Below are 23,471 nucleotides of genomic sequence, written 5' to 3' on the forward strand. Positions count from 1 at the left end.
ATTAATTCACTCTTATATTTGCTCAGTTCATTCACTCACACGCGCACACACATCTCAATAAATAGTTCTGGAGTTGCTGGGGCGGTGTGGCTGCTTCTTCAATGACCAGTGACGAGCAGTTTGAGAGGTGGCTGCAGCATAGGGATGCACATGTACACTGAGGGCTCCAGCACAGGGATGCACACGTACACTGAAGGCTCCAGCGTAGGGATGCACATGTACACTGAGGGCTCCCTGCCTATGAGAAGCCAGGCGGGGGCAGGGCAAGGCCATGAGCAGTTAGACCCAGACTCCTTGGCATTGACCTCATGCCAGGAACTGATAATCAAGAGAAACCGTGGTATTTCCATGAAATGATGATAATGGTTTAGAAGCATCATCTCTGAAAGCTGAGAGAGAGAGAAAGAGAGGTATCTGTCCCACACCACACAGCAATGAGTGGCTTCAAATTTGGGTTTATTTGACTCCTCAGTTCATGTATTTGGCCTCTGCTGAGTCTGGAACTTCCTGACACTGAGGCCAAGGGAGGAAGAAACCAGATGGAACAAGGCTAAGTGCTTCAGGAAGTGGACAGGTGGAAGGAGAATAAATGGCCTAAATCTAAACATTTAAAGGGACTCAAGCAAGTCTTTCCTCACACTGGTTGGTTCTCATTCGTGGAAGATCTAGTCCCTTTGTCTCCTGGTCATGGGATGCTGCAGGTCCAGCAGGTAGACTGACCCATAGAACTTCACCTGCATCTAGAGGTACCCACAGAGCCTGGATCCACTCCAGGGCAGAGGCTGAGCAAAGCTGGGTGTTATGTCACCACCCAGCCCAATGGCCTTGTGGACAGCCAGACAGGAAATGGGACAGATGACCAGGCACAGGAATTGGATCAATATGGAGAGGGGCAGGCAAGACTGGTTACCTCTAGCAAAGTCTAGAATAGGTTTAGGACAAGGCCAAGTCCAGGAGGAATACCCCCACGCTTTATGTGAGGACCCAGATCATTCAGCCCATTCCACTGACTCTTCCAACCACGTGGACATCTTGTGACTGGCCTGCATAATATCTCTCCCTTCTTTTGAGAATATTCCTTCTTTTAGAGAACTGTCCCCACGTCAATTGTTATGCTTTGGATAGGAGGTGTCCTCCAGAAGTGAGATACTGCCGTAATTTTTTACAGGTGAAATGATTAGATTATGAGAGTTGTAGTCTAGTCAGTGGATTAATCCATTGATATGGATTAATAGGGTGGTAACTATGGACAGGTAGGGTGTGACTGGAGGAAGTAGGTCCCTTGGGGAGACATGACCCGGGGGTTTATATTTCATCTCTGAACATGGTTCTCCCTCTCTCTCCTTCTCTCCTTCCTTGTTCCAAGTTGGGACTGCTTCCCTCCACCTCGTCCTTCCACCATGAAATCCTGCTTCACTTTGGCTCCAGAGCTATGGAGTCGGTGTCTAGGGACTGAAGCTCTGAAACCATGAGCCAAAATCTAAACTTGTACTCCTCTGTGTGGCTCTTATTGAGTCTTTTGGCCTCAGTGATAAAAAAGCTAACTGAAACACCAGGCCAGGGCTCCTCCTGAGACCCACGCATTGGCCCCAGGGATGAGCACATCGCCCACCTGAACTGATCAGGGGCCTCCACGGGCTTTCTCTAATGAGAACTAAGATCTTCGGGTTCTCTCTGATGATGGAGGTGAGAGGTGAGTCAGGGACGAGGATGGCCATGGTCCTGGCCTCACATAGCCGCCATCTGCCATAGAGAGAATGAGGCCAGCAGAGCATGGCAGGGGTGAGCCCCGAGAGGAACGTGTGGCATTGGCACTCCTGGTTCAGAGCATTCATTTCTTATTTGTTCTTTTAAGATATAATGACAGTAAGAGTGTATTTCGACACATTCATGGAATGTATCTTATTCTAATTGGGTTCCCAGTCTTGAGGTGGTGCCTGATGGGGAGGTTCATTGTGGTGAGTTCGTCTATGTACATAGGAAAGTTATGCCCAATTTGTTCCTATCCCCTGCCTTTCCCTCCATCCCCCTTTGTCTAATCCAAGGGAGTTAAAATCAGCAAACTACAGTGACACAGCCACATTAATGTTTATAGCAGCTCAATTTACAATAACCAAGCAGTGGAACCAACCTAGATGCCCTTCAACAGATGAATGGATAAAGAAAATGTGGTATATATACACAATGGAATACTACTATGACATTTACTGGTAAATGAATGGAAATAAATAAAATAAGCCAATCCCCCAAAAAACAAAGATGGAATGTTCTCTCTGATATGTGGATGCTAACACCCAATAAGGGGATGGGGAGGGGATGTGTGCAACTCTGGCACACCCTGAACCTTACAGCACTAATGTGTGTGTCTGGCCCTTGCTCTGGGCAGGTCCTGTTCTGGAAGTGTCTGTGTGCTCCTCCCCCTTCACCCTCTTGACAGGGGCCCTGTGGTCGGTGCTACTGTGGTCTTATTAAATGGACAGCAAAGCTTGGCCCAAAGCAGGCCTGTTACTTATCCAAAGAGTAATCCAGAGCTGAGATTGCCGGGCAGGCTCCCCCCAGACCCCAGGGCTAACCTCTACCTTAAACTGCTTTCCACCCTGTGCAGGAGTCCCTTTGCCCAGAGAGGACTGGGAACATGGCGGTGGACAGCCAGGCAAACACTGGCCTGGCGGCCCCTCCAAAGCCACCTGCAAACATTCCCTTCCCTCTGCATGAGACGCGCTACCCAAATGGCACCTCTGGGGGCCTCTGCAGGGCATGCACTGCCACCTCTCTGCCAGGGCAGCCTCCTTCTCCAAGTCACATCTGCCACTAACGGGAAGTTGGTTGGCTGGGGAGCGGGAGCTAGGGGAGGGGCTAAGAGAGGGGACTGGTTGCTCCGGGTACCACAGAGCATGCTGTCCTTCCATCCAGCACAGTTCTGTCCCCACTTCTCTGGGGCCTACCCTAGACTTTTCTGAGGTCTGCTTAATCCTTGTCCTCTGGAGGAAGGGTTCAAGGGACTGGTAAGACCCCGCCTCCTCCTCTCAGACCTAAGCAAGGGTGGAATACAGCTCACACCTACCAGGCACCTGCTGTGTCAGGCACGGTTCTGGACACATGGACAGAAGCACAGTCTTTAGAGGAGTCCCATCACACAGAGAGGAAGCTGAGGCTTAGAGGAGGCCTATCACACGTCCATGCCCACATAGCTGATAGACAGTGGAGCCTGGATTCAAATACAGGACTGTCCAGTTCCAGAGGCCTGGCCCTCAGCCCTTATCCTTCCTAAACCTATTGCTTCTGTGTCGGGAGCAGACAGGACATGAACTAGACAAGTCTCCATTTAGGCAGAGAAGTGAGCAAGGGAGGGGGTCAGGGTAGAGTTCAAGGCCCTGTGGTCACCAGGCTGTGAAGGCTGGAGCACGCCCACAGGACATCACACAAGGGTCAGGGTGAGGAGGCAGCTACCAAAGAGGAAGAAGTGATACTGGGGCCCTTTCCCCAGTGCCCCAGGAAGCCAGCCCCACTGGGCCTTTCAGCCCTTGTGTCCACCAAGTAACCCCAAGTCAGGGGCCCTGATGGGCTCAGTTTGTGTCAAGTGACCACCCTGATCCAATCAGCTTCCGCCCAAAGGTCACAGAACGGCTGCCCCTTCCAGGATCTGTGGATTGAGGGAGCAAGGCTGATCCTCAAAGCCTTCCATTGCTCGGAAAAGAGGGTGAACTGCCCGATGGAAACCTAGAGACACAACAAGGAAGGAACTGGCAACACTGGCAGGACGCGCCATAAACCAGGCGCCACCAATTCCCACCTTCAGACCTGAACCCATCTGTCACTGCCACACCAGGGCTGCCTCCTCTCCTCTGGGCCAGAAGCCCACCGCCCCTCAGTTCTAGGAAAGGAGGGAAAGTGACACGGAGCCACCTCCAGGACTTTCTCCAAACGTCAGGAGCAAAGCCCCGGTCCCCAGGGCAGACACAGCCGGAGCCCCGTCCCCCGGTGCTCCCAGGCGCAGACACATGGCCTCCAGAGGGCCAGGCGTCGGGAAGGAAGACATCCACCTGCTGTGGTCCCTGCGGACTCCCTGGAGCTCCCCGAGCAGGAGCAAGCTCTGATAACTGGTTGAGTGTATCACATTTCTTCTGGGAGAAAAGGGACATCTGCCCACAGAGCTTCCCAGGCCCCTCTGCGGCTGCCCTGGGGAGGCGCCCACCTCTGAGGAGTGTCCCTGGAGGGGGCAGCAGCAGCTGGGAGAATGGGGAGCAATCCAGGCCGAGGGGCTGAGGAGGTGGTGATGGTGATAGGGCTGGTCCTCCTGAAGGAGGAGGGGTAGCCAGAGGAGGTGTGGGGTGGGCACAGGTGGGCAGAGAGAACTGGCAGGGAGATGAGTGCTTGCTGTAGGAGACATGGCAAGGTCGAGACTGCTGGGCTTCATACCCAGCTGGGGACAGGGCCTTGGAGGCGCTGAAGTCTTTCCCAAATCTAAGAGCTGAAGACTCGCTGGTCCTTGTCCTTCTGATTGGGGGGGGGGGGACCATCGTGAGATGTTGACAGCACCTCACCGCCCGCGTTCATTCCTGCAGTCGACTCACAAGCCTGTATAGGAAGCAGCCTCGGCCCCTCCACCATCGCCGCTCCAGGGACCAGCTGGCGCTCCCTCCCGAGGCTCAGCCCATCACCCTGCCCAGTGCCCACGGTGCCCACAGCGCCCCAGCACCCGCCGCCGCAGCCCACAGCGCCTGTGCGCTCCCGCTCCCGCCAGCTGAGGCTTGCCCTTTCCGAGAATCGGTTGGGTTTGTTGCCAGCTCTGTCAGTGCCAGTCATACTTGTTATTGTAATTATGTGATTTAAATTAAACATCACATAACTGATGAAATACGAGTGTGAGAGGAATCTAGTCGCAGCGATGGAAGCTCCATCGGAGGCTTTGGAGTGACTCCACCCAGGAGCGTCTCGGCAAAGAATTGCTTCCTCAATACTGTACCCCGCTAGAGGAGCCCCCCAGGGACAGGGGAGTCCGGAACAAGGTTCCCTGGGGACCAGCACCATGCCTGGCGCACAGTAGGTGCTCAATACATATTTGCTACCTGAAAGACCTGGAGCAAAACTGGAAAATGGAGAATGTCGTTACGGTTGTGATGGACACGAGGTAGACACCGTGCGGACCATGTCCAGGGTCAGAGGGAAAGGCCTCGATCCTGCGTTACACGATTGTCAATTACATGGATGTTGAAGTCATTTTACGTTATGATGGAACATTTACGCTGTGTTTGGCACTTTTATGATGCCGTACTTGGAAATGAAATTTTAGCTCACTGACCCGATCGTCGGTGAGGTTCCTATGGTGGGGCCAGCAACATTTTTTCCTGCAAATATTTTTAGCTTTGCAAGTCATTGTCTCTGGTACAATGACTCAACTCTTCCAGGGTGACACCATCCCAGAGCGTGGAAGGTGACTGGGAGCAGAGGGCAGGCCAGAGGCTGTCTCTGCAGCCCTGGTGGGAAGCCACGGGGCTGTGAGGCGTGAGGTGGGGAGAGCTGGCCACAACTGCCCTAGGGGTGCAGGGGAGGGTGGGATATGGGTTGGGTGACAGGGAGGGGTGTTCCAAAGAGCATGTAGAGCTGGGAAGCTTCAGTGTGTCCAGAGCACAGCGACCAACCCCACGTCCACCCCAGGGAGCCTGGAGTTGAGTCTTCATCAGGATACCAGGCTCCAGGGGCTGCCTGCGTGAAGGTGCGGGCAGGTGCCTCTGGGGAAGAGTCTGGGGAGGCCAAGGGGCCCTTTTCAAAGGCCAGAGCTGAGGGAGCTGTGGCTCCCACTCCTAGGGCCTGGCCTCCTAGAGGTCTACACGAGTTTCTGAAACCCATCTAACATCTTGGGTTGTCTTGGGAAAGGGCTCGTCCTCGCACGGAGAACCCAGGCCCCTGGCTGTCGGAAGGTGATCATGGAAATCACTGTGCTGAGACCAGGTGTCAGCACTGAGATGACAAAGGTTTGCTGCAGGGAGCAGAGGTAGCTTGGCCAGGGGCAGGAGCAGAAACCAGTCTCATGAGGACCTTGGTGCCCTTGGCTGACCACTGACCAAGACCCAAGGGCTTCCCTGCTTGCACCCTGGTGTCCTGTCCAACCCCGGTGGCTGGTGAGAAGGGAAGAGGGCTTGGGAGCACTGAAAGGGCCGCGAGAGCCTCCCTCCCCTGTCTTCCATCCCCCCAGCATCCTCAGGCACGGAGCGGTGGGAGGGGTGGGTGAGCTCAGCACGAGAATTCAGGAAGCTTCACCCCTGAGTCAGACGTGGGCTGTGTGCATGACTTAGTTGGGGGACATCTCCCAGGGAGGCTCTCGGGGAGCACAGAAACCAGATGCCAATGACCCAGGAGTGGATACTGCACAGAGAATGGCACATCACAGCTGGGATCTGAGGTGACAGGATTCTGGTGACTCTGCATGTCCAGGGAGCTCAGAGCCCTTGCACACCCTGGTTTGGCCAGTTCATGAAGGAACCTTGTCCAGAGGCTGCCTGTTTCCAGGGATACCAGGATCTCCTTTCTCTCCAATTCCTTGAGAGTCCCTGTGGGGAGTGTCTCCTAGCACCCCCAAATCCTGACTGCACAAAAAGCTTCTAAGAGATGGACGGCTCCTTGCAGTCTGCCCTGAGCCTTCACATTAGCAAGAGAAAGGCTCAGAGCTTTGTGCTGAGGAACTCAGAGCCACGACTTCCCTAATCAGCCACATGCATTAAACAGAGCGACTTTTATTTTGATTCTCCCCTAGCCAGATTCCATTAATGAAGCCCCATTTAACGGAAGTCAATTTACCAAAAAGAAAAAAAAATTGAGTGTAATTGCTTAAATACATTTTATGTTGTACTGCAACAGCAATTTACTGGGCGAACTTGGAATTCCCCAGGCCCCCCATAGTGAAGTTAATGTGGACAGAAAGGTTTGAAGGGGAGAATCTCTCTTTGTGTTTCTCTCCTTTAATTACGATTCTAAGAGGGAGCAAAATTAAAGAGGATCCTGGTGGGGTGGGGAAGAAGGAGGGAAAGAATAGGAACAGAAAGGAATTCAGCCTAAATGCTTCCGCCGCCCTCCCTTCATGTTCGCCCGTAGGTGACACTCTAATGCAGTGGCTCAGTACCTGGGTCCTGAGTGGGTTGGCCTGGGTTCGAATCCCACCTCTGCCATTGAATAGCTGTGTGACCCTGATGAAGTTTCCTTACCTCTCTCTGCAGCCAGAGGGTGCAGCAGGAAAGGGCACACAGAGCAGCAAGGGTAAAGGCCGAGAAGCTCAGAAGAGCAGCGTGTGTTTCAGGACCAAGCTCTTCTGTTTGACTAGAGAACTGTGTGCACGTGTGTGCACACTTGTGTGTTTGTGCATGCTCAAGATGAAAAGACAGACGGGTGTCAGACCAGGTAGGCCCCACTGAGAAGGTGCCATTTGATCAAAGGCCTGGAGGAAACAAGAGAGTGAGGCAGCTGGAGGTCTGGGAGAAAAGTCAAGAGTAGCAGGCAACAGGAACAGCATGTGCAAAGGCCCTGAGGCGGGAGCAGGCCTGGCCAGTCTTGAACAGCAAGGAGTCCCACATGGCTGGAGCCTAAAGAATAAAGAGAATAGAAGAGGAGGAGGCAGGAAAATGGAGAGCAACTGGCTTTTTTTAAGGCCTTGTATGTCAACCTAAGTTACTCTGAGTTATTAGAGCCACTGAAGACTCACTTTGCTTTGTTTTATTTTCAGTTAACTCTATTAAGTTATAATTTACATAAAATAAAATTGCCCATTGTAAACGTACAGTTCTTTGGGGCTTTGACAAAGCTGTACCTACCATATTTTAGTATTTCATTTAAGACAGGGCCCTCTTGAGCTCCCTCCCAGCCTACCTGCTCCCCTGACCCCCCAGCACCCCCAACCTCTCTCTGCCCCACCATGAGTCTTTTCCAGTGTCCCCGTGAACAGAGTCACCCTGTGTACCCCCTCCGTCCTCCCAGTGCTCAGTGTGAGGCCTCTCGGTGTCCCCGTGCGGTCCCCCACACTGGCAGGTTCTCCCTATTGCAGGAATTTGAGCAAAGTCTGACACCATCTCGGTGGCTGAGTTTGCTGAGGGTCCTGCCTATTGATTCTTGGTCAGAGTCAAGAAAACTCTCAAATGCTCAGCACAGAAGCCTGCAGAGGCAGTGGTTGGGGGGGGGGGCGGGGGGGCAGGACAGAGGAAAGATGCTCAGGGTCCTGGGAGGTTGACCTTGGAAATGAACACTCTGGAGAATTCCTGAGAGCCTGAAAGGTGTGGGAGAGACTGGAGGTGGGAGACGCTCCCAGGGTTTCTCAAGTTAAAGCGACCTGGTGAAAGTCATCACCTGGTCTCAGGAGCTGGGGAAGTCCTGCTGATCTCACCTTGCTCTTGAGACCCCAGCACCCTACCCCCACCCCACCTCATTCTATTTGGCAGTAAAGAGCCTTCGGTTCTGAATTATTCAGGAAAATTCTCCTATTTCTACTTCCTGTATGCAAATCGCCTCCAAGCTTTGTCATTGAGATAGAATTGGATTTGGCCTGGGGGGAAAAAAGAAGCCCACAATATCATTTGTGGTTCCTTAGAAAACTTAAATGACTCACCCTGTAATAAACTATTTTAAATGGGAACCGGTGAAATACAGTAATTGGTTTCTATAATAGTTCTCACCCTACCACTGTGGGTTATATTCCTAGAGTTTGGTGTATGTCAGCGTTTTCATTATAGTAACAATTCAGTTTTGCAGGGTGTGAAACTCCTTGGTGAAGTCTTTTGTTGACTACATATTTATGAAGATCCACTTGGCCAGACCTCTGCCTCCTGCTCCTCCAGATCCTCTCCCTTGCTTTCTCTACCCTGCTCCATGCGTGGGGAGATGGGCCTGTGGGAAAACCTCAGAATTACCCCCCTTTTCCCTGTGGCTTTCAATTAGACTAGATCAACAGGAGCATCAGCAATAGATTTGAGGAGGAAAGAGTGAGTGAGTTCATTCTTTGCTCCCTCCTGATGGGGTTTTCCTACACCTGTTGTAGCCCACTGAAGACCTGGGTGCTGTGCAGAGTTTTGCCATGTCGCCCTGTGTCCCCTGTGTTGGGGCTATTTCTTCTTCTCTCTATTCCAGGAAGAGGAGTCCCCCAGGATATTGTCCCCACCCTGGTGGTTTCTCTACAGCCTGCCCTCATCTTTGAGTCATTCATCAGACCCCTGGAGTCACTCCTGTGACAGTGCCACCTGATTTCTGCTGGACCCTGGGCTGCCTAGTGTTAGGTTTGACGTGGGGACCAAGACAAAGAATCAAACAGCAGCAGGTGGTACTGGAGTTTGCTCCCACCAGGGGTGCAGCCACTGGATCCTTGATGATGGTCCTCACTTTATAGACGAGGTCCCTGAGTCTCAGAGGGTTTAGGTGATTTCTCTAAGGTCACACAGCAAATTCCTGCAGGACCTGAGCTGCCTCCCCCTGGGCTCTGCGGACCCTTTTGCGGGATGATCCCAGGGAGACACACACCCGAGGAACTGGATGAGAATTCAATTAAGTTGCTGTGGCAGCAGAGAGGACTGGAAGGCAAAAATTAGGGCGTGAGCTCATGTGTGCCAGACTGGGGGCCAGGCGCCTGCCCCTTCGCTGTCTCCTCCCGTCCCGCCGGCTCTGGGGCAGGTGCTGTTCTCATCCTCAGAGAGGTTAAGGAGCAGGTCCCAGGTCACACAGGGGAAGCTGGATCTGAGCAGACATCTGTGTGCCTTCAAAGCCAGGAGGGGGAGGAAGGCTTCCCAGGGTGCTTCGAAGGGGCCCCTGGGGTCCTCTCAGGTGTGTGGACAATGCAGGAGGAGGGTCCCAGACCTCAGGGGGGTTTACTCCAGGCAGAAAAGGGACGGAGACCCAGAAGAAGGAAGGGCGTGGGATGTTTAGGGGGTGCGCGAGGTAGTGCTGACCCTCTCTCCCGGCCTGAAGGGTCAGCCCCCTGCTCTGGGCATCTCAGGGACCCTCGGGGGAAATGAGTCCTTGGAGATGTGGTAGAAACCCTCAGGCCCCAGGCCCCTGGGGGGCCACCTGGGACCGTGCAGCACCCTGCCGCTCCTCCAGGGCTGGGCTGAGCCTGGCAGGCCAGGAGGAGAGGGCCACTCCTGGATGCCTGCTCTGTCCCACCTGGCTCTATCCCTGACCTGCTATGTCCTGTTCCCACAGGTTCACTGGAGCCAGCCTCCCGGCTCCTGTCATCAGCAGCAAGAACTGGCTACGGCTGCACTTCACAGCAGATGGCAACCACCGGCAGCGCGGCTTCAGCGCCCAATATCAAGGTAGGCAGGGCCCGGGCCGCTGGCCTCCTCCCCCTGACAGTCTGTACTGGGCCTCACCCTGCCCCCAAACTGGGTCCATGGACTGTCCCCTCATCTCTGCATCTCACGCCTCTGCCCTTGGGGACTTGTGCATCAGGGAGACACTTTCTGAATAAGGTAACCCGTGCTGTCCCTCTTCAGGCCAGGCTAATGGGGACTTTAATACGAATGCCACCTAGGAGCCAGAAACAGTGCAGGCCCCCGACAGGCATCTTCTCATTTGAATCCTCAGCATTACATGGCCAGGTAGGTACGGTCCCCTGACTTGGGAAAAGGGAGCTGAGAAGCTCAGCCAATTCCCGAGGCCACCTGAATTGCTGCTTTGGAGTCAGAGGACCCCCGACCTTATCCACCGACCTTTAACCCACCTCCATACAAAGTTGGGGAGTGTCCCACATTTCCATTCTTTCTTCATTTTACTGAGAAAGCTAGTAAATTAGAAACACAGGCAAAATCACTTTAGGGAGCATTGTTGCTGACATGCTCAGATCTGGGAAGAGCTGTCAGGTGGCCAGAGATCACACCAGGAGTGGCAGGTGAGATTTCAGGTAAACACATTTCGATGCCAACCATGACGCAGTTCCTAACCCCAGAGCCACCGAGAAAATGGAGCGGGCTAACCCAGAAGCAGGGAGCTCTCTGCAGCTGGAGGTGATCCAGAAACCCAGGGATGCAGGGGGGACAGAAGAGGATTTCCTTTCCAACCTTGAATACTCAAAATTTACCAACACCAAGGGTGGGTCTCCTCGAGTGCTCGTGGAGCCTTTAACTGCTACCAGTCACAGGCTGATGGTGGTCTCGTAGATTTGACAGTGCATTTCTACGGGACATCTATTAATTTAAGGCCTTATGTGAGGCCTTGGAGTTCCAAAGCCCAGGGCCTTCTGTCCCACCCGGAGGTGGCTTGAGGCAGAGCAGAGCCCCCTCTCCAATGTCCCTGGGGAGCTTCCAGCTCTCTGGCTGGAAACTGGGCTAAAAGTGTCACTGGAGGCAGAAGTGTCATCTTCAGAACCTGTACCTCTTGTGAGCGTCCTCATTCACTTAGCCTGGAGTAGGGGACACCTTTGAAACATCTAAAAAAGTTAAACAAGAACCCCATTTGGTTTGTGGTGCTTTTGTGGAGACGCTTGTCCTCTGCCCGGGCTGGGCTTTTGTGGGAGGGAAGCATCTGTCTGAATCTTTCTGTCCTGTTTTCCAGAAGAGAAAAAAGCAGAACTGAATGTTACAGTTTCTTCTGATTAAAGAAGTGCTGGGTGTGGGGAGCACTGGGGGTGGCTCCGTTTGTCATTGTAGTAGGTTAAGGCAAAGGGAGGTCAGGCGATGGCAGACCTGGTAGCCTCAGGAATTGCATACCTACTCTGTGCAGGGCCCCGGGCCGAGCACCCGTGCTTGCGTGGCCCCATACGTCCCTCCCATAGCGCAGTGGTGTATGTGGTTTTGTTCCCATTTTTTTTTTCCAGTGGAGACCCCAGAGGTGGAAATCACTAGCCCGAGATCACACAGCCCCCGAATGGGAAAACCTGCATTCACTCACACACGCACGCAGGTTCGTCTGCAGAATCACGGGGCCATCTGCTAAGTTAACCCAGGAGAGGGGCTTCCTTTCCCTGTTTGACTGTTGGCTCTTTAACTGTGTTGAGCTGCCTCACCCCACCACAGCATGCACATAATATTTCTATTTACATACATTTAAATGCATGCTTTCCCCACAGTGCAGTTTACACACGTATCCATAGAACTACAGGGAAAATGTCACCAAGGGCAATTAACCCTTACTAAGTGTGATGTACCCTGAACATTTCTTTCCCATTTTTTATGCTAAATTCATAACCTCTAAACTCATTTCACAAGTCTGCAGCAGGGAACACCCCTCAAGCTGAAGAACCCTGTTTCATCGCTCATGTCCTCAATGAGGTCAGGCCCCAGCCCCTCCACCCAGGCCCCTCCCACATGCCCCACGGGGGTTTCGTATCAGCGTGTGCCCATGTTTGAGGGGCTTCCTTGGTTATGGGCGTCACCATTGATGACGTTGCTCCTGCGGTCAGTGTGTGCCCCATTTAACAGATGAGCAAACAGCCCTAGAGAGAGTGCTGAGGGTTCAAGGTCTCAGGGTGTCAAAGCCCCAGTTTGGCCCCTGACGGTGTCAGTCTGGACCTGAAGTACCTGGTGACTGCGCAGTTGACACATGATTAGTACACGGTTAATGCGATAATTGTGTTAAGACGTGATCCTCCCCTGGAACCTAGTTTTTCTAGTGATTTCCAGATGGCCGGTGCCTAGTGCAAGGAGGTACCGTGAGCATTTAGCAAGCACTGGCGACCACCCCAGGAGGGGTCTTCACCCTCAGCGCACGAACATGGTAGGCTGGGTGGTGCTTCAGGACCTAGCCGATAAGGGTTTCGGGAAGGGGCAACTTACAGGTGAGGGTGGGGTTCAAGGAACCCATAGGGATGGGAAGGTCCCCACCCAGGACCAAACAGCAAGTTTTTGCCACCACTAGGCTTAGAGGGGACAGGGGACCCAGTGGCAAGAGCTAGAGCCAGGGGAATGTGTGGCCAGCGCAGGAGGAGGGCCACGGGGATGTCTCCCTCCATCTTGCCATGCTCCCACCTGCCCACCAAACAGGTAGTGAGGAGTTGGGGGTAGAGGCCGTGCTCCTTGCCCTGGGAGGACGGTGGGGCTGCCAGTGGCTCCTTTGCCCTCTATCAGCCTCAGAGGTCAGGGCGCGATGGAGGAGTGTACAGGATGGACCTGGAGGGGCGGTGGAGAAGCATCAGCCTGGGGTCAGTTTCACCCAGGCTCAGCTTTAGGCATTAGAGACTTACATGATTTATGGTCCTTCCAAGCTAATAATTACCAATCCCTAATTTGTATTGATGGATTTTTTTCTACCTCAGGGAAACAAAAACTAAATTAAAAAAAAAAAAAAAGATAAATGACCTACAACCGCGCACATCCCATTCTTCTTTCTGTCCAGGCACAGCGCAGGGGACTTTGTGTGCAGACCCAGTGGCACAGGGTCCCAGGGGGTCTGACTTCCAGTTGAGTCTCCCTCCCCTGCTGTCAGCACCTAGGCTATGGGGTTCCACGAGCAACGATGTGATGCTCCCTGTGACAGCATAGAGTGACGGACACTAGTGGGCCCTCGCTGCTCTCAAGGAGAACAGGTTAAAGAGGCACAGATGCCAATCTGCAGACTCTGTGCGGAGTGATAAGGGCTGCAATTATGTCGATTAAGAGTTTTAGGACCAGAGATAAAGGGGCAATTAGCATGACTGTGGAGACTTGTAAAAAGACAAAAAAAAAAAAAAAAGGAGCAAGAAAAAGTCCAAGTCTTAAAGGTGAGTCTCAGAAAGGTGCCAGAGAGACAGAAAAAGGCCAAATCTAAGGAAACACAAAAATTTAGGCATGCACGGACCCCAGCCCCAACACAGCCCTCCACCTGTTTCTGAGATGCCTGCATGCTGAGTGGTCTCCCAGTTTTAAACAGCCGAGGAGTCAAAAAGAATCAAAAGAAAGAATAATATTTCATGACAAGTGAAAATTGTACGAAATTCAAATTCAGGTGTCCCTAAAGAAGGTCTCTTAGAACACAGCTCTGCTCGGTCATTTATGCTTTGTCTGTGACTGTGTCAGTACCACCAGGAAGAATCCCACAGATTATGCGGGGTGGGGGTGGTGGCCTTCGAGCTCATGGCTTCACTGCCGGCCCGTTCACAGAATGGCTCTGCCCAGCTGCAGGCAGCTGGCCACCTGGAGCAAGGGTGAGCGGTGGAAGGTCACTGAGGCCTGAGACTGAAAAGCCAGGTGGGGTCCAGTTGGGGACATCCTGGGGAAACCAGGCTTGCCGCCACCGTCCGAGTTGAGGGGTGAGCAGAAGTTCTGAGCAAGAGAGGTGACATGAGGAGCTTTTCACTAAAGATCTGTGCTTGAAAATGAAAATCATAGGACGGTTAGAAGTCTTTGAGAACCCTGGGTCCGGGGCCAGAGTTTCACCCGAAGGAGGGGAGACGGTGAGGGGGAGATAGACCAGGAGAGCCGTTCCCCCGTACGCCACGCTGGACTTGGGACTAACTGGATTTGGTGGCAGGAGGGTGGGGGAAGATGAGGGAGAGAAGGGCCTTGGGAAGCTTCTTAGGTGTGTGGCTTGAGTCACTGAATTACAAAGATTATTAATCAAGACAGTCTGGGGCAGGGACCAGGGACAGCGTTTGCTTAGTATAGGGGTGTCAGGGTTGGGGGGACTATCTCGTAGTCAGTGGGCTGTTCTGTGGGTCTGCAGCTCAGGGAAGAAGGGCCTGGTCTCTATCTGAGACCACAACCCCCTCCCCAAGCGTAAAACACGTTCTTCAAGGAAACCTTAAAGTTCCTTCTTGTTCTGGAAGACACGTGAAGGTCGTGTCATTGATCTCTCTGCCTCCAGGTGAGGAATCTTGCCAGTCCTTCTCAGGGTATTAATTGCTCTTGTGGATTTTTTTTTTCCTGAACCCTACCAGGACTGATGGTGAGGAGAGCCTTTCTTAGATGCACCCAGTGATGACTGATAATCACACCTGCTGAGGGCCTTCCCTGGCAGGAGGATAGTCCCATCTATACCCTCCTTATCTGTACACAGGGAGTGTCATTAAGTCACAGAGCTATTGAAAATAAAAGGATATCTTGGCAAAATACCTGGCACATAGTAGGTGCTCAGGAAACAGAACCCTTGACATCATACCCCACCAACCACCTTGACTTCCTCTGTATGGTGAAACCTTATGCAGGGAGAGCGTGAGGGTTAGTGCTGCCGCCTCCTCCCCAGACACCTGCCTGTTGCCTCCCACTCGGACCTGATGATCGTCCTCTGGTGCTTCACCTCCCCTGCACCCCAATCCCAGCCCAACCCTGCTCTTCCTCTCTCTGCCTCTCTTGCCAAGTCAACTTTGGTAGTGAGACATAGAAGATATTCCTCACTGAAAACCATTGACTCCTTTGCCTTCTGAATGCCTTGGGGCGGAAGGCATCTCAAAAGCCCGCAGACTAGACTTCCCATTTAAAAACTGTTCGCATTGACTGAGATGCATGAGGCTAGTCGTGGTCCTATGTTTTCCACCTGAGCATGTGGCCTTCATGCTCAGGGCTCACCTGCAGCCTCCAGCCAGAGACAATTCCTTGGGGCTCCCCTGTCCCAGCTCTGGCTCTCCTGTCCTCCCCGTTGACCTGCTGAGCTGCCAAACTCTTTCCAGCCTACTTTCAAGCTTTCGGGTCTCCAGGGCCAGGTAGCCACAAAGCGAAATGCCAGTCCAGGTAATAAGTCTGTTACCCAGGTGGAGACCCAAAACCCTGCACTGCTCCCCAGATTTCAGGTGTGCTTTCACCCGCCTGCCTCTTGCATTGCTGATATCAAAAGACCTGATGAGAACAATCTTAGAGGAGAAGTTTTTTGGGGGCCCCTCAGTTTCAGCATTCTCTGTCCATAGATGGCCGGCTCTGTTGCTCTGAGCTAGAGGGGCGGCAGGACAGCATGGCGGAAGAGTGTGGAGGGGGGAAGTGGCCGAGGACATCACACCAGGAAACAGAGAGGGACAGGAAGCTCCACTCTCCAGAGACAAAATATATAACCCAAAGGTGCAGGCCCAAGGTCGCCCCTTCTCCAGCCACACCCTACCTGCCTACAGCTACCCAGTTAATCCCCATCCGAGGCTGAATGCACTGATTAGGTCAAGGCTCTGACAACCCTGTCGTCTCACCTCCAAACTCTCTTGCATTGTCTCACATGTGAGCTTTTGGGGAACACCTCATATGGAAACCCTATGACCCACCCTTTTGTCAGGAAATGAATTTAAAACACACATCCTTCTAACAGTTGGCCTTTCCGCCTTTCAGTCATCAAACTGATATCAAGAACCTTCTGTGTGCCAGGCTCTGCATCAGCCCCTGCAGGCAGACATCTGAGCTCCTGGGCCAGGACTAGACAGACAGGACATGGCGTGCAGTGTGATAAAGTTTTCACTCCTGAACAAAGTCTTGGGAGGACAATGACTTCCAGAGAGGGCTGGAGAGATGGCCACAGGGAGGTGGTAACATTTGAGTCAGGCCAGACAGAGGACAGGTGAGAGAGAGCGCAGCATTTCAGTCCCTGAAACCAGTAATTGATGGCTGCGGGGATTCCCTTCAATATCTTTCCTCTAGTCCTTTTTTCCAGCCAAATTCTCTAAAGTTGTTAATGAAGGCCACCAATAAGGACAATCCTACTATAGGGACTGGAACAGGCCATTCCCTATCTCATGGCCCCTCTACTATGCAAGAATCCTTTTTGTTAGAAATTCCAGTGGCTTCAAGATCTGCTATGGCTAACCAAGAAGCCACCCCATATGGCATCCTTCAGAACACTTTTTTTTTTTTTTTTTTTTTTTTGGTACTGGGGATTGAACCCAAGGACACTGACCACTGAGCCACATCCCTAGCCCTTTTTTTTTTTTTTTTGGTTTTTGTATTTTATTTTGTGACAGGGTCTCATGAGTTGCTTAGCACCTCACTAAATTGCTGAGGCTGGCTTGCAACTCACAGTCCTCCTGCCCCAGCCTCCCGAGCCTCTGGGATCACAGGTGTGCACCACCATGCCCGAACAGGACACTTTTACAACCTTAGTTGGGGACGATGGTTATTCTTTTCTGCCATATTCAAGAAATCTCAAGCATGGTGCATTAGCAACTCATGAGTAACTTTGCATAATTTTCTTAGTTATCAGTGATCCTTCAACACCTGCCTTCTTAGCAATGGTTGCCAGAATTTGGGAGGCTCTTCTAGTGATTTCTGTGCCAATTCTTTGCTCTTCGTTAGCTGGAGCAGTGAATCCACAGAATGAACCCAGGCCCCCAAATGACCTCTGTTTTTCCATAGCAGATCCTGTGGCACCAGCCATCTGTGACTGTAGCCTTTGGTTTTCTTCTCCCCTTGTCCTGTCAATCTTGGGCACAGCTACCACATCTCAAGTTTTGCCAGATGTTCATTATTTTCCCTCCTCATGGATACAGCGGTGATCTCTAATGGCTCGCTGATTTCTTGCATAGGCTTCTCCATTTGAGTCTTGTCACCTTTACATCTCAAGAACTTGACATTGTTGTTACTCATGATAGCTTCTCCAGCTTTCCCTAAGTCCTTCAGCGTACAGCACCAGATCATCAGTAGCAATAGTTTTGATGATTCTTTCTATGTCACCCAAACTAGGAGCTTGAGCCACCATCACCTACAAGCCAACTGTTATCCTATTCCAAAGCCTCTCCAGCGAATCTGAGAGGCATCCTGTGGTCATTGGCCATTTTAAGAGTGAAAACAACGTACTGGGCCTGGAAATCCCAAGCATCCTAGGGTTCTTCTCTCTGAACTCTGGATGTGTCATATGAGTAGCTACAGTTGTAATGTTGATCCATCTCTGTGCCTTCGATTTCTCATTTAACATTCAATGTTTTTCTGTCCTTGGATATGATGACACGTCTCCAACCTCTGAGATGACATCAGATACACTGCTGCTAATTCCTGCCTCCATTTGCAGACATGGCGGCAAGCTGAGAGTCTCCCCAGGGGGTGTCCCAGGTTTAGGCTGCTTCTAAAGTTTGTAATTACAGCATCGACATGCAGCCTCACCCCTGGCCGGGCTTCCACTGAATGGACGCCTTGGCTAATCGTCGTTAAGCCTTGCATGGCAATAAGATATGCCAGTACAGTAGCTAGTAGTGCGGCCTCTTCCTGATCAAGTCAGGTGTCCATAGTTTTATATTTATTCCTTGAGTCAGTTGATCTGGCTGCAGACTCGCCATCTTTCACATGGAAGCTCCCCACCTCTGCTTAAGGGTCAGTGTTCTTCCAGTTGGCAATGAACAGCTGCAGGAATGGCGGCAGCCCCTGCTAGATCCTCACCTTGACACATGAGATCGCAGGCATCTGCGTCAATTTTATATCTGTGGCATAAATATGAGTGAAATTAGTAGCCAGTGTTCCCAATGCTGGCCTCATCTGGCAAAGCATTGTGGGTAATCGAAGCACATCCTCAGGGTGGGTGGTGAGGCTGTGGCAGAAGCCAATCTCAGTGGCAACAAGAGGGACTGACGGCAGGACAGGCAGACAACATTTGCAAGTATGAAAAGGAGATTGGATTTCAGGTTTCCAAGGATCACCCTCTGCAACTTTTTAAAATGTGGGCTAGAGGGAGTGACAAAAGAAATTCACGCAAAAGAGGATGAGTTTAGGCAGAATTGGTTTAGGCCCTTGGAAGAAGGATGCATGTTGGAGAAATTTTCTAAGGGTGAACCAATTGGATGTGAGAAATGAGTGGGCAGCGGGGAGAGTCAGGGCTGGCTCAGCAGGCAGGATACCATTTGGCAGACACTGGACGGTGACCAAAGTAGTGGAGGGACTCCTCCTTGGGGAGGGAAAGCTGAATCCCTTGGGACAAAGAATCTAACTCTTGTTTCCTAGCACTCTGGGGACAGACAGGTCAGGCCTCCCTGTGCCCTAATGGGTCCTTGTCGCCTGTTAGATCAGCCCAATAACTCGTGCTGCAGACTCGAGAGCCATTTGTATTGCCAGATTCTTCTAGCTAAATGTGTACCATGTGTCCCGCTAACCTTTACAACAGCGGGGAAATGTCTTGTAATTAAGCAGAATATAAAGAATGAATGGAGCCGCCTGGCAGTCTCCTGCAGTCATTATCACTCAGAGGAGATGAATGTACCTAGTAAGATTTCCATCAACCAGTTAGAGCCAGCACGCTTCTCCTGGGAGTCCTGACTGGGTTCATCTGTGGGGGAAAAGCACGAATATGTGTGTGACTTGCATTTTGTATGTGATTATTTGTAGCCACGTGTTCATGTGTGCATGAATGTGTAGTGTAAGGGGCTCGTGGACATGAATGCTCAGGAGTGCATGGATATGTGTGCAGTGAGGGGTGTAAATTCCAGTGTAGCCAGAAACATAAAGCCAGCTCCGGGCTCCATTTGGTCTTCACTGCCTTGGTCATTAAAGAAAGACCAATTCCTTTTAGAGACCAGTGTTTCAATAGTATCATTGGCATGTAGCTAGTGACACCCCACAAGTGAATGAATGTACAACCTGAAAGAATACGTCCCATCAATTCTGTAGGTTCTTTCTGTTTTGTCCATCTACTGTGATGCCCATCACCTTCCTTTCTGACTGGGTCTGTCATTTGTGCACTCTGGAGTTCTAGAGGGAGACCTACCCTCTTCTCTGATCCTTCACACTTTGTCCACTTTGAAATGCCAAGCTTGCTCATCAATGAGCTTACTGTGGGTTCTCCATGATCCCCAATGGCTCACCACCCACCTGGGCAGACTTAAAAAAAAAAAAAAAGTGCACTAGATACAATCCCAGGTGTGACTGCTTCCCTGGGATTGCTCAAAAAACAAACTGAGGCCCCAACATCTGGAGGCAGTCTCTTAATGCTGATGTCCTTGGTGATGTGAGTCTTGCCTAGATCCACTTTCCTGACCCAGTTGTCCATTTCCACACAGTGGGCCACACCTCCCCAGAGCCTGGCCTGGGCCAGCTGGGCCCTGGATGTCTGTCTTTCAGAGATTGTGTTGTTGGAATCAGAAACCTCTACCCTTAGAGCCATGGGCCCTATGTTTCCCAGGCTAACAACATGGGAACAAGAATTCTATCCATGGGATGGTAAGGTGCATCTGATGATCGTGCAGTAGCCAAAAGCCATGCAAGTGAGGAAAAATCAGTCACAAAGTTTATATGTAAATTAGAGGCCCCCAGTAGCTTTTTAGGTTCCTTATTTAATTCTCATCACCTTGACAAGCTCCATCCCATAGTAAGTATCAGGAAGTGAAAGAAGAAAAACAGAATTTAGTTCCAGCCTGGGAGGCGTGATGATATCATCCCCTACTAAAAGTAACCCAATGAGTATTAGGCACCAAGCCGGCAGACTGTCAGGCCTTCCCGGGGAGGGATCAGGGGACAGAATCACACAGAAATCACGATTCTTTCCTGGGCCTCTAGAGGGGATTAGGACAGGAAGCGTGTCCTCAGTACAACTTTGAGAAGAGAGGAAGAGGGGCTCCCTGTTGGCAACACCTCCTCTCCTGCCTACCACATCTCACAGTCCCCATCAACAGCCACCAGGAAATCCTGAGCAGCCAGTGCCACTGGGAATGGCATCTGTGGCACATCCCCCTCCCTCCACTGGACCCTAGAATGGAAGACAGGACACAATGAAAACTCTGACTCTGTCCCTACTTCTTGGTCAGGAGTTCCTGAGCCGTCTTTGCAGACTGACCTCATATGGGCTACATGAGTCACAGAGATCCTGCCCCATTCCTGTCCGCCCCCCCCAAGAGGTCCCCAGGGCCAAGAACTTGAACTATTCTCGTGGGGCTGGGCTCCTCCAGTGCCCCTGGAGATGGTTGAATCAGGGATGCTTCCCCTGTCACACAGTATTAGCCAGGTTTGAATAATGTATATTTCCCTACTTATGCCCTCTGTTTGATAATGGGTCCACGTTAGTGTTCATTGGAAATTTTCTTGCTGGCTACACACAGAGAGCAATGCACATTTGTAAAAGAGGTTTGAATGCACGCCGGGAGGCTAGGACTCTGGTAGTAACTGAATTTTATCAGGCATTCAGCTTAGACAGCGACTTACCAGGAGAACAAACCCTTGGCAAATTTTTTTCTTTAGCCAGAATGGGGGTTCTCCCTGATTGCTGTGGGCTTTGGTTTCAAGATGGGCGTGTGTTTCTTCAAGTCTACTGTGAGCACCTGAGTGTTCAGGGCCTGAGCTGGGGAGGAGCAGATGCTGGGGAAGGTCAAGGGTGCCCCTGGAATTGCTCCAGGGACAGGTCACAGAAAAGAAGCTGGAATTCAGCTTAAGGCACAGCTGCTTCCTACTTGTATGTCCTACAGCCTGTCACCCAAACCACTGTGGACCCTAATTTTATTTTCTATCAAGTAGATACAATAATTACAGGTCAAAGATTTTGAAAAAAGGACCAAATGAACTGATTATTGAGGCCCCACCGTGTCTGCACCAGGTGTTCTTCTAGGCACTGAGGAGACAGCCGTGGGTCAAAGTTCTGGACTTTGTGGAGCTTACTTTGCAAATGTGGGTGACAAAAAAAATGACCCAGTACATAATAGAGTATGTTAGAAAGTTGGGGAGACTAAGTAGGGAGGGGGAAGGGGGTGTGGGAGTTGGAGGTGTCAACTTAATGGAGTGGTCAGGGAGAGCCTCGAGGAGGAAGTGGGTTTTGCAGGATTTCTTCAGGGAAAAGGCAGCAGGTCATTCAAATACGCGGGCAGAAGCATTCCAGAGGACTGGCAGGCCGAGGCAATATGCCAGGAGCATTGTGGGAACATCAAGGAGGCTGATGAGGCTGAGGAAGAGTGATCAAGGTCAAAGAAAGGCCAGAGAGGTCACAAGGAAAGCACATTGGTCCTCACGGGCCATTTTAAAGATGCTGGCTTTCACTCTAGGAGAGAAGGGTCACTGCTGAAGAACTCCAGGCAGAGATGGAGTGTGGGCTGGTTTATGTGTTAACTGGGTCCCTGGGGCTCTTGTGCTGAGGGTAGACTCTAAGGAGGCCAGGGTGGAAAGTGGGAGGATGGGGCTACAAGGAGAGCAGGATCAGAGGGAGGTAGGCAGAAGGCTATGGGCAGTGGTTACATTGGTGATGTGTTTGGAAGAATGTGCTGAGGGATTGTGTGTGGGTGTGCAGGGGAGCCAAGGAAGCAGATTTAAGTAAAGAACTTGTAGGGCACCCAGGCCTGGCATATAAGAGGTAGCTGGTCCCAGTTCTTTCACCACGGCTGGGTGTCGGTGTTAGCACGGCTGTACCCACCTATTGGGCCAGCTGGAGGGGATCTGGGATTGGGCATCTAGCCAGAGATGGGGCGAAGCCCTCTGAGGCCAGGAGAATTCCCTGGGAAACAGGGATAGCCCAGCCAAAGGAGCTTGATGGGTACAGAGGAGTGGCCTCAGGGACTGTGGAGAGCTGGCTCTGCTGCCATGTGTGGCACAGTCCAGATGAGCTGTGGACTTGACTGAATCACAGGGTCAAAGCCATATTTAATGCATTTGGTACCAAGCCCTATCCCTCAGTAACTCTCAGAACTGAGCTTACCCTGCCCGCAAGAGGTCAGCTAATGTGGGCCAGACCCACCTAGGCCAGCTGGCTCTGCCCCATGTGTCTCTCATCCTCCTAGGACTAGTCTTGTCTTTCCACAATGGTGACAGAGATGCAAAAGGGCAAAATCAATCTGCTTCCTAAGCCTTTGGCAGGTCAAGGCCTCCAAAATTCCAATGGTCAAGTCCAAAGTCAGGGGGTGGGAAAAATGTATTCCACCTCAGTAACAGGAGGGACGACAGAATCACATCACCGAGTGTGGTCACAAGGAGGGATGGCAGCTTGGCGTCGTAACCCCATCTACCATCCCCTGCCAGGGCTGGCTCAGAAACTGAGCAGGGCAGAACCTGCAGAGGAACCGAAGGGCAGAGAGGAGTGGCAACTGGGCGGCTTCCCACTCCTGTGACGCAGTCCCAAGGTGAATCAGTTTCAGAAGAGGGAAGTTTGACTCTGGCTCAAAGGATTTCAAAGGTTTCAGTTCATGACCGATGGGCCCCATTGCTTTGGGGCCTGTGGTGACACAGTACATCCTGGCGGGAACATGTGGCAGAGGAAGCTGCTCACCTTATGGCAGCCACGGAAACTAAAAGATTGGAAGGGACAGGGTCCCTAAATCCCCTTCAAGGGCCCACCCTCAGTGACCTAATGTCCTTCCATTAGGTCTCACATCCAAAAGGTCCAACCACCTCCCAGCAGTGCTACAGGCTGGGGACAGAGCCCTCAACAAAGGGTCCTTGGGGGACGTTACAGATTCAAACCTCAGCAGGTTGTGGGGCTTCTCAGTTGGATGCTCACACCTAGTTCACCAGGAGCAGACTGAACTCAGACATATCAGTTACCTGTAAGGGCCACCAGGGAGTCCCAGAGCCTACCAAGTGGGAGGGCACCTTTCCTGCTACCCCCAGAGGGTGGGCCTTCTTAGCATCTCCTCCTCCATGTCTGAGTCCCTGCTACCCTCGATATGTCCCCCTCCAGAGGAGCTCCTGCTTAAAAGTCACTTCTATAGAATATTCCAG

General features: G+C 51.8%; 1 protein-coding gene across 1 annotated transcript in view; it reads left to right on the plus strand.

The window, feature by feature from the left end:
- CSMD2 (CUB and Sushi multiple domains 2) overlaps positions 1–23,471 on the plus strand; it is a gene marked incomplete at both ends in the record, with an annotated part of 546,906 nt that overhangs the window by 247,408 nt on the left and 276,027 nt on the right. The window contains 1 exon segment of the mRNA XM_081308594.1: positions 10,177–10,289. Within this exon segment, the coding sequence (XP_081164720.1) occupies positions 10,177–10,289 (113 nt within the window).

The sequence above is a fragment of the Spermophilus citellus genome, assembly GCF_964194105.1.
Source record: "Spermophilus citellus genome assembly, chromosome: 9".
Classification (NCBI taxonomy): Eukaryota; Metazoa; Chordata; class Mammalia; order Rodentia; family Sciuridae; genus Spermophilus; species Spermophilus citellus.